Here is a 16,656-nt window from a genome sequence, read left to right on the forward strand (position 1 = left end):
CTAATGGATCATTTTTCATATTTATTTAATTCTGGAAATCAAATATAGTGAATAAATATTACCTGTCCATTGACGACTCTGGTAAAAAGTGTATGTTTATCTTTTAATTTTAACTCCAAATCCATGAAAGTCAGCTTGTTTGTGCTGACCTGAAATTTATCATTTGTAAATAGTACTCCAGAAATTCTGTTGTAACATTCAACTGGGACAATCCTTTTCTTGGGAACAGCACACCACTCAAAACTACAGAGGAAAAAACCCCAATGTTTGAATATTAAATATATACTAATGCTAGTACAGTACTATATTTCTTACAAAACATTACATATTAATGCCACTACTGAGCATCTTACGTTTCCACTGTTGAGTAGGGTATTAATCTTCCATTCCAAAAACATTCAAAAACAGGTCTCTTTCCTCTGCCTCCCTTCTCTACTAAAAAGCATTCATCGTCATCATCATCTTCTTTTAACTCTAAATTAAAAAGAGTGAGAGTCAAATTATGAAGCAGCTGAAAATGGAATGCATTCTACAAATTGGAGCACAGAACGTTCAAACAAATGCATACTGTATAGCAAAACTAGTACCTGGATTGAGCAATGGGCAGGATGAATATAAATAAACTGAAACTTCCTCAAGAAATTCCTTCAGTATGCACCTGTGCAACAGCAGTAGCATTCCCCACAGCTGCAACTCCTAACAGTCCCTAGCTTTGAAGCTTTTCCGGTTACTGCCCCACTGCTATGGAACAAACCTCTTCCTAACCTCTTCCAGCAAGATTTCAATACTCAATTTAGAGGAACCTACAGAGAACTTGAATGGGCTCTTGACACCTGTTTAAAACACCTGCTTCAATTAACTGTTTTTAATTATGCATTTCAATTTTTTAGATGATTGTCTGCATACTGTACCTATTGTTATCACCAGCTTTGGGTCCTGTGTTGAGAAAAAGGCAAGGTGTAGGATACTCTAAATAAATAACTAAAGGTAAGACTGAACTGCTGGTGACTTCAAATCACTTGATGATGCAGCAGGAGTCTTGAGCCACTGCCTGACTGCTAGGGCTAAATGGCTAAGGATGAACAATTTGAACTTGAATACTGTCAAGGCACAGGTAATCCCAAGTCTGAGGTCTTGAAGGACAGGCACTTTCTGATGCAGTTCAGCTAAACCTTGCTGACAGTTAAGAGCCTAGGAGTTATACTAGACCCAGCATTATTTCTGGAGAAGCAAGCTAATGCAATTCCCTCTTCCAAAAGCAGCTTTTCTTTTCTGCAAACCTAGAGGTTTCTCCAAGCCCTACTTTGCAGATTTTTTTAACAGCATTCAAGGATCATGTTAAGAATTACACACAATGATGCCATCTCTTGTTGCTGTCCACTGGTTTTACCACTGCTTCTTTGTGAAGGAGCTAGATTGTCGAATTAGGATCTGGCAGTTCCAGGTTCAAATCCCCACTCTATCAAGGAAGCTTGCTGGGTAAACTTGAACCAACACTCTAAGTCAAACCTATCTCACAGGTTTGTTGAAGATAAAACTGAGGAGAGAAGAACAATGTAAACTGCTTTGGGGGGCTACAGGGAAGAGCAGAGCGGTATGAATGAAGTCAATAAATAATTACAAGTGGGAGGCCATGAGACTTGTGATGCAGTATCACATTTCTCCCTCTGTCACCAATCTAGGGTGACTCCAGGCTCCACCACTCACCTTGGCAACCAGCTACGGCCAGAGCAGCTTCTAGAGCCTGCCACTGCCAGCTTTTTGCAAGCATGCAAATGGTATTTTATTTGGGACAGGGGAATTTAATCCCACAACATTTTTTTTTAACATTTCAGGTTTTTCTGAAAACGGGGGGGGGGGGGGTCTTCAAAGTTTACAGAAAGATCTGTTGGTATCTATGTGCCCCCAATTCACAGATTTAGATAACCACAGATGAGATCATACATGGCTATTAGATATATAATTAGAATTAGGTTCCCAAGAGTAGGTTACTAATTATTTGTAAGATTTCCCTCTTCCCTACTATTTCCTCTTCCTTGAAAGCTCCCATGGCTTTCCCCTTTTTCTGATTCCTCCTCTGTTTTCCATCCACCAACCCACATGTTTTTATCTCCTCTCCTCTCCAGTTTCAGTTTTCTGCTCTTCCCTACCTCTGGCACCCTCTACCCAGCTATGGCCCTTAAATGGGGCTAGGCAAGCTCCGCTGTCCATCACATGGGGCTCATATGGGTTGGGCTATATCTCCCCTACCTCACCTCAGACTGGCTAGGTGCTGCCACTCCCACCTTGCATAGGGATAGTGTGGGTTTCCCATTGCACAATCAGTATTTGTACTTGCCTTCTTTCACTTTGGTGACTGGGATAGCCCCAGAGGTGGGATCCAGCAGGTTCTCACAGGTTCCCAAGAGTAGGTTACTAATCATTTGTGTGTGCCAAAGGGGGTTACTAATTGGTGATTTTGCCACGTGATTTTGCCTTAGTTATGCTCCTCCTCTCAGTAGTAGCGCGCAGAACTTGAAGCAGTCTAGCAGGAGGTGCACCAGCATGAGTGGCAGCCTGCGCCTGCGTGCATTCGTTTCTCACCCAAGGACCAGCGCAGCGGCTGCGTCCTTGCCACAGCCCCGTCCCCGGAATGCCCGGCCACGCCCCCGTCGTGCCCCGCCCAGCCCCATTGGCGCTACGCCACAGTTTGAATCCCACCACCATGGGAACCTGTTACTAAAATTTTTGGATCCCACCACTGGCTAGCCCTCTCTTGTTATACTGTTTAATTTTTGTACATCATGTTGACAATACTGTTTTTACAAGTGGGATATAAATATTTTACATAAACATTCTGTGCTTCGAATCCCTGTTTTAATCCATTTTAGTGTAACCGTGTTTCTGTCTCATCAGTATTACTAACTGCCCATTATATTATGAACAAAACAATAAAACCTGCTCAGCATAGGTTACTGAAGTTCAACAGCCCTATCTGCTAGAGGTGACACAATCATTGCTAAAATGTCGGCAATCTGTTTCCCTACCTACCCCTTTAACACTTTTTTAACAGCAAAAGCGTAGCAACATCCTAAAACAAGCACCCACAGATGTAGAAATACCAGTAAGTATGGAGCAGCTCCAGATAAGATATTAAAGTTTTCCCCTTCAGTTACCAAGTCTTCTATCTGTTTAAGAACCAATGATTCTTTTTACTCAAAGAGCTGAAAAGAGTATGCTAAAGGTCAACTTAAGCTCATGATGGCAAAAGAAGGATGTATCAGAAACATGCAGTCAGAAAGCAACATATTGTTTGAAAGAGCAGCACTGACTCACATGACCATTGTTGCCAATACACAGTTTTAATTTATATCCTTGCATGGCATCAATTGATTACCAATATGCAAAGAATCAGTAGTTAAGAACGTATATGTTAACATGACATATCTAGTAATGTTGGAAACATCAATTAGTTGGCCAAATTTAGCCTCTCTTATTTAAAAGCCAACTAGCACGAATAACTTTTTTTTTACTTACTTGAAGGAAAGCAAGGATCTTCAGGATAGGATTCTTTATCATACAAGAAAGGATGGTAACGAATAATGCCTTCCACTACACCTTCTCCTTCAACATGAGCCTTAAACTCAAAATTATCAGCAGCTGTATTTATATATAAAGTCTGCATATCATCTTTGATCTCTCTAAGATTCACAATCTTGGGTATCTTTCCTTTTTCAAACATAGTTATCTAAATAAAAACACAAATAAATGTAAGTTCTCCTGCTATAGAGAAACCCTCCATATTACAGTCATCATGGAATGATTACACAAATTATCAAACTATCTACTAAATATTACTAATGGGTTAGATTCTGCCAGCCTGTTATATCTGGAGATTCTTTAATTGTTAGAACACTTCCTTACACGGAAGGAACTGACTATTGTGATTCAGTACATCATTCTTGAAATTTAATATTTATCAAATAATCCAAAGTAACAGAAGACAATAATAGATCATTGTATAATCAATATTAAATATAATAATTTACAAATATATTGGTTCAGGTCCTACCTCAATATCAATACTGTTGAAAACTCCCGAGTCCTTCATTGGCAAGTTATTTTCATTTCCTTTTGGTCCATGTATATAGTAATGATATATGTGTCTGTAATAGTAAAAGTCTGAATAAAACACAGAGCAAAATCTAACTATATGCTATGGAATATTCTAGCAGACATTTATTTTAGCTTAAGTTAGGTATCTAAAAGTTGAGATACCTAAGATGCCCTGTAGAGCAAGAGGAACTCTCTGCTACTGCGTAGATTCTGATTTGGTTGACACAAAGCACTCCGAGCCAATAATTTTTTTTTCATTTATTGAGAGGTAAATATTCCTCAACGATTTAAACAGCATTTATAAATATAACATATATCCAGCTGATATAAAATCAATTCTAAGGTCACAGCTGACTACAAATTAATGGCCAACAAATGGTTAGCTATGGCAGTGTTGGCTTTTTTTCCTTAAGAAACAAGCAAAAGCAAAATAATGTATCTGAAGCTTGAATTTGTTACCATACACACTAAACTAAGTAACTCTTTTTGTATGTAGTTACAGTTCATTTGTTTCAGATTTCAAATTCCAGCAGTAAACGATGTCTACAGACATAACCACATGCACGTATGTGGAGAGAGCTTTTTCCATCCCCTCAGTGTGAAGGCGTAGCTTAACTGCTGTAGATAGAATGGTCACTCCTGAAAATTTCTCCCAGCATGCAATCTCTTCACATGCCCCCATTAGCTGGCGCAGAGTTATACCAGCAAAACGATAGGTGCAGCCTGTTGTGATGCATAGGTAAACTTCACAGAGATTGGGGAAAATGTTGCTTTTGGCTTGTTGGCTACAGTGCAGCAAATCTCTTAGGAGGCAGCATGGCTGTACCATCCCCAAGCTTGCTGCAACTGTTCTCGCCCTCAGGATTGCACTGCTAAATCTCTGTGCATTGATACTAAATCTCTATGCATTGGTACAGTGTACCTTTAGCCCTGCTTCCAGATGCCAGCTTAAGATCTCAAGGGTTTAGGAAGCGAACTAAAACTGTCTCTGCCTCTAAGAATGCCCCCTTCGATGCCTGAATGGGCTTCTGCACTGAAAGAGCGCTGGGGCTGTGGCTATGTTGGCATCCAAGTGTTGCACTGCCACGCAGTTTCACAGAGTGGGTATAAGTGCCTCAGTACCAGCACAAATGCCATTTAAACCAGAATAAGTGCATTTACACCAGCTCCAAGGTGCCTCCTCAACTGTTCCATTCACCCTTTTAGAATAGCACTGTTAATCTGCACTATGAATGCATAGATCCATTTTCCAGGCTGTTACCAGAAATCCCATACAGTACCAGCTAGCAGGAAAGGGACTAGGATAGAACCAGGATGATAAATAATGCTAAACCATAGTTAAGATTAATTGTGGTTTACAAGGTCTTGTATTCACATGATCAACTAACTTTGGCTAGTTTAAATAAACAATGGTTTCACAGTGTACCTGAACTGGTCCAACGAGTCTGAGTGATCACCCCACCAACTGTAAGGTTTACCAGCATGACAAACTCTACTACTTCCAATCTTTGGGTGGGAAAATCAAGTATGGAAGATAGTCTAATTTTCATACTCTTCTCAAAGGGCTCCAGGCCCAAAAGTATTTATTTATGTCCTTCCATCTACTAACAATCTGACATAAATATGTCCTTCTACCTACTAACAGTCTGACATAAATACCACACCTGAGATAGTTTTCATATTTTGTGGGAACTGCACAATGAAAATGTGTAATATAATGGTCTGCAATTAATAGCTTCTGAACATAAAATGTTAACTTACGCCAGTTGTCTTGTCCAAAGGTAAAAGTTGTTTTTCAAGTACTGCGCATGATCTGGCTGTACTCTCGTAATAACGACTGCAGTGAAACTTTCTTTATTCTTTTCTTCCATTATGAGATTGTGCAGGAATCGTTCATCATCATTAACAATGTGGGAAGAGTCAGAAGGCTAAGAGAAAGGAAGATAAAAAAGAAGTTACACAACATGAAACATCATGATATTTAATTTGCCCACTAATTCATCAAGGGATTTAGGCAAGAACTGATCCTGTGTTTCATTTCAAGCTATATACCAGAAAAGACTAGCAGCTACAATTCACATGCTACCCAAATCCTAATAAGTAATTAGAGCCAGAATGGTATAGTGGTGAAAAGAGGTGGAGTCTAATTTAGAGAACTGGTTTGATTCCTCACTTCTCAATAGGAGTGGCGGACTCTAATCTGGTAAACCAGGTTTGTTTCCCCACTTTTAAACAAGAAGTCTGCTTGGGGACCTTGGGCTAGTCACAGTTTTCTCAGAACTCCTTCAACCCCACGTACCCGACAAGGTATCTGTTGTGGGGAGAGGAAGGGAAGGAGTTTGTAAGCCACTTTGAGACTCCTTATGGTTGAGAAAAGTAGGATATAAATTAAACTCTTCTAACTCTTCTAAGGAGAAGCAGTGGCGTAGTGGTTAAGAGCAGGTGATTCCTCGCTCTCCTACCTGAGCTGTAGAGGTTTATCTGGGGAATTCAGATTAGCCTGTACACTCCCACACATGCCAGCTGGGTGACCTTGGGCTAGTCACAGTTCTTTGGAGCTCTCTCAGCCTGACCCACCTCACAGAGTGTTTGTTTTGAGGAGGGGAATGGAAAGGACTTTGTAAGCCCCTTTGAGTCTCCTATAGGAGAGAAAGGGGGGAAATAATCCAAACTCTTCTTCTTCTTAACTGTATACTATTAAAATAACTTCTCAACTGTTTTGTATGTATAAACAAGCTGCTAAGGAGCTACTGCATTACCTTTCTATTTCTAATGAATCCACTGTAAATAGCTTCTTTATTTTTCTCTTTCTTTTCAAAATCTTCTTTAGAAAGAACCAGTTCATGAACATCTTGAGCATTTGCCGGCTTGCTTATCATCTGTTGAAGATGTTTTTTAAAATTTTATTTATTTATTTATTTATTTGATTTTTATACCGCCCCATCCCCGAAGGGCTCTGGGTGGTGTACAACAATTAAAACACAATATAAATAAATAAACATTTAAAAGCAGCGATAAAATTCCCAATGCATTTACCGAATATAAAACTCAAGGTTTAAATTTAGAGTTAAGATCAAGATATACGTGGCGTCCAGCATTCTAATAATATAAAATCCCTCCCTCCCCACGGTAGAGGGAGGCGTGGCGAGTCTCATTAGATGTTTGGTGGCCCAGATGTTAAGGGCCACGGGAGGGGCACTATGGCGGCTGGTTCCTCCAAAGGCTCTCGGGCGCAACAGCTTCGCCTTACAGGCCTCTGGTGAACTCCCGAGGGTCCCGGTGAGGGACCGGACAGCTGGAGGAAGAGCGCCGCTCCACCAGGCCGGGGCCAAGGCCATGCGAAGGTCCTGGCCCGTGTGGAGGCTTTCAGCCGCGATCGCATGAGGGGCCAGGGACCACCAGGTAAATTGGCCTTCTGCTTCGATCGGAGAGGCCACGCGTAGGGACGTATGGCGGGTGATGCGGTCTCGAAGATACGATGGCGGCCTCCAGGCAGCGAATAATGGCCTTAAAGGTCACTGCACCAACACCTTTGAAGATGATCCGGAACTCTACTTCGGAAGCCAGTGCAGCTGCTCGCGAGCACCAGGCTGGATGTGTTCCCAAAGGCGCTGCCTGTAAGCAGACGCGGTTGCTGCATGGTGGACCAGTTTTAATCGCCGGATCAAACAGAAGGGAAGGCCCGCCAGAGAGCGAAGTTGCACAAGGCCAGTCTAGTCTGAGATGACCGCTGCATGGATCACAGAGGCTGTGGGTCCATTCTGGAGAGGAAGGGGCCAGTCAGCCGGGCCTGATCGAAAGGGTGGAAAAAGGCAGTTCGGGTTGTATGGGCCACCTGGGTCTCCATTGAAAGAGACAAAATCCAGGGACCCCCAGGCTGCGAACGGAGGGGGGTCGGGCGCACGTGACCCTCCCCCCCCCACACCGGGCGGCTGGAAGGCCCCTCCCCCCCCTCACGGCCAAGCCAGAGGGGATCTCCGCCGCCTCGCATGGGTTTAGTTTTTAACCTGCTCTTGTCACAACCAACCAAATGCTTAACCGCCTCCAAGCAGTGCTGTAGAGCCGCAGAAGCGGCGGCTGCTCCCCATCCATCAACAGAATGAGCTGTGTGTCATCAGCGCATTGGATGGCAAATCAGCCCCAAAAAACCTCCGCAGTAATTCAGCTGAGCAAGGGGTCGTGATGTAGATGTTAAATAACAGCGGGACAATAATGCCCCTGGGCTAACCGCATTGACAGCGGGCACTTCCGGGAGCGCCTGGTCCCCGCGACTCACTTGTTGAGTCCGCCCGGAGAAACGAGGGTTATCCACTGAAGGACAGTACCCTCGCACTGAGGCGGCCAGGCGGTGGGCCATAAAGGTCGCGGTCGCACTCACATCAAACGCTGCGTGAGATCTAGCAACACCAGCAGCCACGATCCGCCTTGGTCAAGCTGAATATCGGAGTGTATCCGTGACGGCGACGCGAACAGTCTCCGCCCCATGCCCAGCACGGAAGCCGGACTGGAAGGGGTCAAAACCGGCGCGCCATCCAGAAAGTTTGAAGCTGCTCCAGCATTCATTTCTCTTCAATTACCTTCCCCAGAAACGGTAAAGATTCGAAACGGGCGGCAGGTAATTGGCCAGATCTCCTGATCTAACGATGGTCTTTTTTAAGAGTGGGTGGACCACTGCCTCCTTCTTAACTCCATCCCGAAGGTTCCTTGCTCAAGGGAACCATTGATGATACTCTCAACAGATGGGTCGATGAACTCTCGGCCTCGCAAGTTTTTTTACAAGCCAGGACGGGCACGGATCCAGAGGACAGGTAGTAGGTCTAACAGCAGCTAAGGCTCTGTCGACAGCGGCTTCAGAGATGAGCAGGGAAACTGGGTCAAACAAGGACCAAGCGACGGGTAAGGAGTCTCCCCAGTTCGCTAATTCAAAGCTAACGTGGATGGAAGGTCGCGGGCGGAGGACGCCGATCTTTTATCCGGGCCAAAAAGCTCATAAATGCCTCACAGCTAATATCCAATTGAGGGTTTTGAAGATCTCTCCGATAAGCGAGGTCAATGACCGACTTATGCTAAATAATTGTGCTGGCTTAAGCGCAGAGAGCTAGCGGACGCCGAGGGAGGAGAGGAGAAGAAAGTCCTCTCTTCGGCCTCCCTTCGCCATCTCGTAGGCTTTCATAAGCCGCCCTATAAGATGTTCGCTAAGCAGCCGCTTCACACGAAAGATTTCCTCCACACTTCGCCTAGACGCTCTAAGCCCCGCTTCATACAGCCGCCAGCTCCTCTGTATACCATGGAGCGAGCCGAGAGCGGGGATCGTAGAGGACGCCGGGAGCAACAACATCAATGGCATCGGAGAGTCGGGAATTCCACCTTCCACTTGCTCATCGAGTGTGCCAAGGGTTCAGGGTCCCGCAGAGCATCTCAGGAAACCAAGTGGGATCCCATGAGTCGCCATGGATGACACTTCATAGGTCCGTGGTTGCCGTGACATGAGGCAGCGCCGGGTGCATGGACGTTGGAAGTCCCCCAAGACGATAAGTCTGGGGAAATCGCAACGCCCAGTCCGGCCACTCACCTTCCAGCAAAGCCGCAGGCTGTCTCCTGGTGCGCTTTTAGGGCGACCGGTACACCAGGGAGAATAGCCAACCTCTCCCGGAAGGTCGACTCACTCCAGGCCGAATAACACATTATCTCTATGCCGGGTGACCTCTGGGACGCGGGGCTGCCCCTGAAGGGAATAGATTCCCGCCGGATGAACAATGCTACACCGCCAATCGCCTGCCCTGGGTTCGGTGGATCGGTGGAAGGCACGCGAAAACCCGGGCGCCGTACTTCGCTTAAGGCTTAATGGGTCTGCCCTCACCTTTAAGCACTCCAGGTTTCGGGTGATATACACATGCCAGGTCCACCTGCTGGGCTCCTCGGAGAAAATCCCGGAGTACCGCGTGGCTCTTATTATTAATGGACCTGGCATTACACTAACACCAAAGATGAAGCAGAGTGTCCCTGAACTCCAACTTCCACCATCAAGCTGGATAGGCTCGGAGGTCAGAAGGCAGACGCGAAAGCATAATTGCTTCTCGTGTGTCTTCTATCATAGTATGGCCACCAGCCAACCGCAGTATCTTTACCCTGGCCCCATCAATCCACAGGGATCCCTAGCCCTCGAATTTGTGCCCCCATGACTCTACCAGCCTCCCTCCCTCCTAAAACCTGACCAATATCCCCAATATAACTAGCTGAACCAGTCTTAATCAATCCAGCCTTAAGCTGGATTAGCTATAGTACTAGTTACAATACAACTCCAATAACTACCCACTATATATACTAATACAGTTCCAAAGCTATGAACTAATACAATCTATAATCAACTAACATCTATCAATAATAATACCATCTGTCAAAGTAATCTAGGTGACCCTAAGGCACCAGCAACAAGTCGGGGTTAAGGGAAGAGGGATACAAAATGAAGATGCTAGATGAAAAAACCAGGGAGACCTTTCCTCAAAGGGGCATCGTTGTCATCTAGGTTCCCAGTGGGATCGGTGGGGGGTGATGGTAAGGATTTCTCCTGTGATGGAATGTCTATTTAAATAGGAGGCGGGTCCAGGGCTCACACCACCTGAGCCAGCCGCCTAGATGCAAGTCAGGAGAGCTGTAAGGTGGAAGCTAAAGATGTAGGCTAGACAAATGTAGTCCAGACAACAACCAGGAGCCACTGCCACTGGCCACCCTGGTCAGTCCTGAAAAGCAGCATCGGTATATAAAACACCCAACTCTCTCACAGCTGATGTGTATGTCCTGGAGATGAGACACCCAGCTCTCTCACAGCTGATGTGTGCGTCCTAAGAAGAGAGGGTGATATTATGCTCAGATTTCAGCAACTTCCGCTACGGCTGGCTGGCAGGCAGGATCTCAACAGGAGGGTCTGTCCCAGGCAGGGCTGAACAGGGCTGGCTTGCCTTGGGCTGCTGGTGGAACTCCTGTTGTAGCTGCCAGGTCTCCACCCCCGCAGGTGTTTCCAATGGGATGGGTGGGGAAGGACTCTCACTCCTTCCCAATGGCAGCAGGCGGCAGCTCACCAGGTGGACTTCTGCTTGGCTGGCAGTGGCAGGCAGACCCCACAACAGGAGGGTTCTGTCCCAGGCAGGGCTGAACAGGCTGGTTGCCTTGGGCTGCTGGTGGAACTCCTGTTGTAGCTGCCAGGCCCCACCCCCTGCAGGTGTTTCCAATGGGATGGGTGGGGAAGGACTCTCACTCCTTCCCAGTGGCAGCAGGCGGCAGCTCACCAGGTGGACTTCTGCTTGGCTGGCAGGCAGGCAGACCAACAGGAGGGTCTGTCCCAGGCAGGGCTGAACAGGCTGGCTGCCTTGGGCTGCTGGTGGAACTCCTGTTGTGGCTGCCAGGCCCCACCCCCTGCAGGTGTTTCCAATGGGATGGGTGGGGAAGGACTCTCACTCCTTCCCAATGGCAGCAGGCGGCAGCTCACCAGGTGGACTTCTGCTTGGCTGGCAGGCAGGCAGACCAACAGGAGGGTCTGTCCCAGGCAGGGCTGAACAGGCTGGCTCAGCTAAAACGAACAATAAACATGATAATGCCCCTGCCACAGACAGTGAAAGGAGAGAGGAAGGCTATTTGACAGATATGCAGCATATCACAGTTGGAAACATCAAGATGTACTTGTCCTAACACAATTACTGGATGAAGCTCATGCCCCATCTAACTATGTCATAACATACAAACATAGCAAGTAAAAGAATGAGTGATCCCTCCTCCTAGAGGAGTACCAGAAACCCTGCAGTGTACTCGCCTGCAATAAGCAAAGCAACTCCATGACTTGAGCCTACAACTTCCAGGTTTTCAGCTATGGTCATATGGCAAAAGAGTACTGCTGCTAATGTTGGGGTGGGAGAAACTGCTTACTATAGAATGATGAAAGGAAGAAGAAGAGCAATACACAGCATTCCAAGCAACTGGACCACGCCAATAAGTTGCACAAACTGACTGAAATTACAAATGAAGATTCAAAGTTACTTACTCTGGTTGACTGACCAACAAAAAATGCTGCTTGTTTTCCACCGACCCCAAAATATGATATGTCGCTGTTCAAACTGCGTGGGGCTGCTGCAGGGCGTATGTATCCTGAATGATCGCTAATGTTGAAGCCAGATAAAAAACAAATTTCTAAAACTGTTTAACAAGTATTATTCAACTCAGTATGTAGCTATTTATGATCTAGGCAAAAATATGTAAAATTTACTCTACCATAAACAGGACAAAATATCCTTATTATATATTTACATAAATATTCAGGGATAAGATGTTACACATGATTATCACAAATACCTATGTGAATAGTACCACCTACTCCTCATTTGCCAGCTTCTAGAAAGATGAAGTGCTCTGATCGGGACAGTCCAGGCTAGCCTGATCTTGTCAAAACTCAGAAGCTAAGCAGGGTGAACCCTGGTAAGTATCTGGATGGGAGACCTCCAAGGAATACCAAGGTTGTGATGTGCAGGCAGCAGGCAATGACAAACCACATCTGAACATCTCCTGCCTTGAAAACTCCATCGGAGAGTCAATGTTACCAGACCAATCCATGGTGGTTTGGGGGAACCCTGTTTTTGAGATAACAGTGTCTCCACGCATCCTGCCAACCCTTAGGGTGCCTAACAGTGCCTTGCCAAAATGGGGAGCCCATTCTCTTCATTGGCTAGAGCAGGGGTAGGGAACCTTTAACACTCAAAGAGCCATTTGGACCCGTTTTCCACGGGAAAAGAAAACACTTGGAGCCACAAATTATTTTTGACATTTAAAAGATAACACAGTATATACTGGGTTTTTTTTTACCTTTTACTCGTTCATTCTGAGAAGCACATGGATGCGTCCGCCCTGCTGCCTGCAGGGTGGGCAAGGATGGGGCCAGCGGCTCGGCCTCGCTGGCCACTGGGAAAGCGCCCGCCTCGCTCAAATGGGGTGGGCGAGAGGGGAAGCCTGCAGCGCGGCCAAGCCGGCTGCAGGCAGTTGGTGTGCCCACCCTGCTGCCTGCAGGGCAGGCAAGGATGGGGCCGGTGGCTTGGCTCGTGGAGCCGCAGTGCAAGGGCAGAAGAGCCGCATGCGGCTCTCGAGCCGCAGGTTCCCTACCCCTGGGCTAGAGTATCCACAAGGATAAAATCTTGTCTGGACTTGCCCTTGCTTGTATTTGACATGCAAAATACCTGTCATACACCCTTGCTAAAGGGCTTAAGAGAACACAATCCCTCTGCCTTGGAAGCTGTCATCTCCAGCCCTGGACTATTCATTTTGCGAAGACAAAGAACTTGTTAATGTATTTGCCCCAAGTGTTCCTGCCAGTGTTGTATTAACCCAAAAACCTCTGACTAATCTCCCCTCAAGGACCACATCAGTACAGTACAGTAAACCTTTATTAGGCATAAATAATTCTGCATACAGTATGTTTGTATGATAAACAGCAATACAACGAGGAATCCAGTACACCAAATTAGGACAAATCATACACAAACTCTCCGGAGATACACCACGACATCCATATGTTAATCAAAACCGATTTGAATGACTTCCCATGTTTACCTCAATGACCTGAGCCTCAGATATCAAATCAATGTAATTTAGATGATTTGATACATTGAGGGACACATTTTAGTACCGTCTTTGAGATATTACTTACGCTAGATATGTAGCGACCCTAAAGGTTATCTCAGAAGATGCATCACTAAGTAAATACTTCACTACATAAGCTGAAGGCAGATTTGTTTTAGCTTTAATAATCGGGATTATGGTCTTTGCACGAATGATACCTTAAAAATAATTGATTCATTTGCCATCGGTAACAGAACAGAAAGTGATCACTGCCCAATTGAAATTCTCTTACAGACCAAAACTAATAGCAGAGAATCAGTCATTCACACTCCTCCATATAATGATTCTAACATCATAAAAAGAATTATTTGGTCAACTGAAACCGAGAAGAAATTAACATTATTATATGACTCAAATGAACTCAGTGGAATTAGATCAAACCTAATATCTTCTGAGTCCAGTGAAAGTATCAACATGCATTATTCCAACTTGATGGACCAGTTAAAAACCGTGGCAAAACTTCCCGGCCATTTGAATGTTCGACCCTATTCAAGAGCATGGTTTGATACAGAGTGTAGTAAGAATAAGAAGCACTTTCTTAAGAGCTCTCTATTCAACTACTAATTTCGAAAATCAGAATGTAGTTGTGAGTCCTACAAAGAACTATCTCTTAGCCATAAAAAAAATATCCTACCAAAGAACAATCCTCCTCAAAAGGAAAAAAAAATTTCTCATCAAAAAATAATTGGAAACAATTATTTTACTTCTCCTAAAAAAATCAAGGAGTGGGAAACTCTTTTTGGCAGACAGTTACAAAACATCTAAATCCTAAAGATCAAATTCAAATTCAAAATATTCCGTGTTCTTCTTGGTCTAACTACTACTGTTCGATCTTTAACGTGTCCAGTGCTCCACTAAACCAGATTGACAATGACATTATGAACCATCTTCCAGTCTGACCTCCTGTAAAAGTGGGATGAGAAGTTGAAGAAGAACTGATATATATGATCTTTAAAATCAGGCAAAGCCGCTTCCTGGAGCCTGACGAGGCATTCCTGCTGAGTTATACTAAAGCAGAATCCCCACTTAAGTGGAGGCCCTCCCCCTCCACTTTAATGGCAAATTTGTTTACCCTTGTAGATCGTTATGGAATTATTCCAGAGACATGGCTCAATTCCATTATAATTCCCATTTTTAAAAAAGGACCACATCATTTACATTGTCACTGTTATAGAAACTGTAGTTTTATCAGTTTCCTCCACCCTTCGGGCATTCTCAAGCTTGGCCCATCAAGCTAATGCCTCAACCAATAGATTAATGATTCAACACTTACAGCTGATGTCCACCTCTTGTCTGTCCACGGAAAAGACAAGATTCACATTTGTCCTGGGAGATTAAAGGCCACTCTGCATAACACTGAGAGTCCCCTTTTTCCTATAAGAAGCCCCCTCTCCCAGTAGCCAGTGTTCAATATCACTGTCTCTTTATACAGTCCCACAATGCATTGTTCTTTCTTCTACCAGAGCAAAGCGCAGGTCGCTTAGTTCTGTTTAATGGACCATTCTGATCCAAGATCAAGAGACTATAATCCTTATTCCCCAATTATCTCCATCTATTGCAAACCTATTCCCTCAGTGCTGCTTATATCCTAGGATATCCTAGGACTGTGTGTGAGTTCTGTTGATTTGATTATTGCATGCTTGTGTATCCCTATTATCCCTTTATAAAATTTGTTAAACTTTATTTGCTGTTCTGTGGATTTTATTACAAAAGCTAATCTTAATATACATAGGCAACGAAGATCTCAAGCTTGCCTGAACTTTTGCTAAGCCAAAGAGTCTACTCCCACTAGTTCCCCCACCTTAAAAGGGGCAGATTCCAACCATTTTGGGTAACACTTTTTTTTTTCCAGCTTGCTATCTTAGGCATTTCGAAGCTGTTGGACTCTACCGGCAGTTCTTATCAGCAATACTTTTCATCTCTCTCTTTGCTTGCTGTTTGTTTTGAAGCTATGCTACCAATGTTTTATGTCATTATCTTAATCTTTAGCTATTTTTTCTGTAATTTTGTTTATTGAGCATGTGCTATACTAAATAAACCTTAAAAAATATTTTACTCTGTATTTTTTACCTCTGAGTTTTTGTGTGCACCCCAAATCCTGACTCACGTTGAGAGGTGGCTAGTAAGCTGTACCTCTGTAATAACCTATATGGCTTACTTTCTATTTATTGTTGATGACCATTTCTGGAAACATGCAGCAGGATCTTTTCCAAACTTGCCTTCTCAACTGATTTTCAGGAGATTCTCAAAAGTTTGCAGAATTATTCTGGGAAGGTTTCGGGGCTGCATGTTGACATACTCCCTTACTATCTTGCAGCACTGCTTCACCAGTTTTGTCCCTGAATGTGTTCTTCTCCAAAGAGTCTTGGTGCCCTCTTCCTCAATTCATAATGATTGCAACAGCTACTGAATTTCAACATATTTGCCATCAGCTACACTGACTTCGCTCCAGCAATCGCTAAAAGCATGACATGAAAGTTTCATATGAGTTTTCTAAATTCACCAAATTTACAACTAAACATCATGAATATGAGAATTGGCTAACCTTTCAAAGTCACCTTGCCGTATGAATTTTGACAACCGATACACAGCCCAATTATTAAGTTGTTTAGAAGTCATGCCTCTTCCATTGTCTACAACAGCAATAGCTGGCTTTCCTTGGGCATCATCAAATACCTTAGAAAAGAAACAGCATATAAAGATAACGATACTATGAACAAGTAAGTCTGAAAATTATTAAAATAACTCCATCGTGTCTTACCAGTTTTAACTGTATGCTTCGAACACCAGTATTTCGAGAAGTAGCTGATAAAGAGTTATCAATTAATTCTGCAAGTGCAAATGCTGAAGAAAAGAAAAAGTGTTCTGAGTGTTAATATGCAACAAGAAGGTAATTCCCTT

The 16,656-nt window shown here is 44.2% G+C and overlaps 1 protein-coding gene across 3 annotated transcripts in view; it reads right to left on the reverse strand.

Annotated features, from left to right (window-relative positions):
* Window positions 1-16,656, reverse strand: part of SMCHD1 (structural maintenance of chromosomes flexible hinge domain containing 1) — a 97,253-nt gene that overhangs the window by 67,839 nt on the left and 12,758 nt on the right. For all 3 annotated transcript variants that reach the window (XM_048507563.1, XM_048507561.1, XM_048507562.1), the window contains exons 4-12: window positions 16,517-16,599; window positions 16,301-16,431; window positions 12,131-12,245; window positions 6,855-6,974; window positions 5,857-6,023; window positions 4,052-4,145; window positions 3,517-3,727; window positions 354-474; window positions 63-243 (exon numbers count right to left, since the gene is read on the reverse strand). In XM_048507563.1, coding sequence (XP_048363520.1) covers window positions 63-243; window positions 354-474; window positions 3,517-3,727; window positions 4,052-4,145; window positions 5,857-6,023; window positions 6,855-6,974; window positions 12,131-12,245; window positions 16,301-16,431; window positions 16,517-16,599 — 1,223 coding nt within the window. The remainder of the gene's footprint in view (window positions 1-62; window positions 244-353; window positions 475-3,516; window positions 3,728-4,051; window positions 4,146-5,856; window positions 6,024-6,854; window positions 6,975-12,130; window positions 12,246-16,300; window positions 16,432-16,516; window positions 16,600-16,656) is intronic.

The sequence above is a fragment of the Sphaerodactylus townsendi genome, linkage group LG09 (assembly GCF_021028975.2).
Source record: "Sphaerodactylus townsendi isolate TG3544 linkage group LG09, MPM_Stown_v2.3, whole genome shotgun sequence".
NCBI lineage: Eukaryota > Metazoa > Chordata > Lepidosauria > Squamata > Sphaerodactylidae > Sphaerodactylus > Sphaerodactylus townsendi.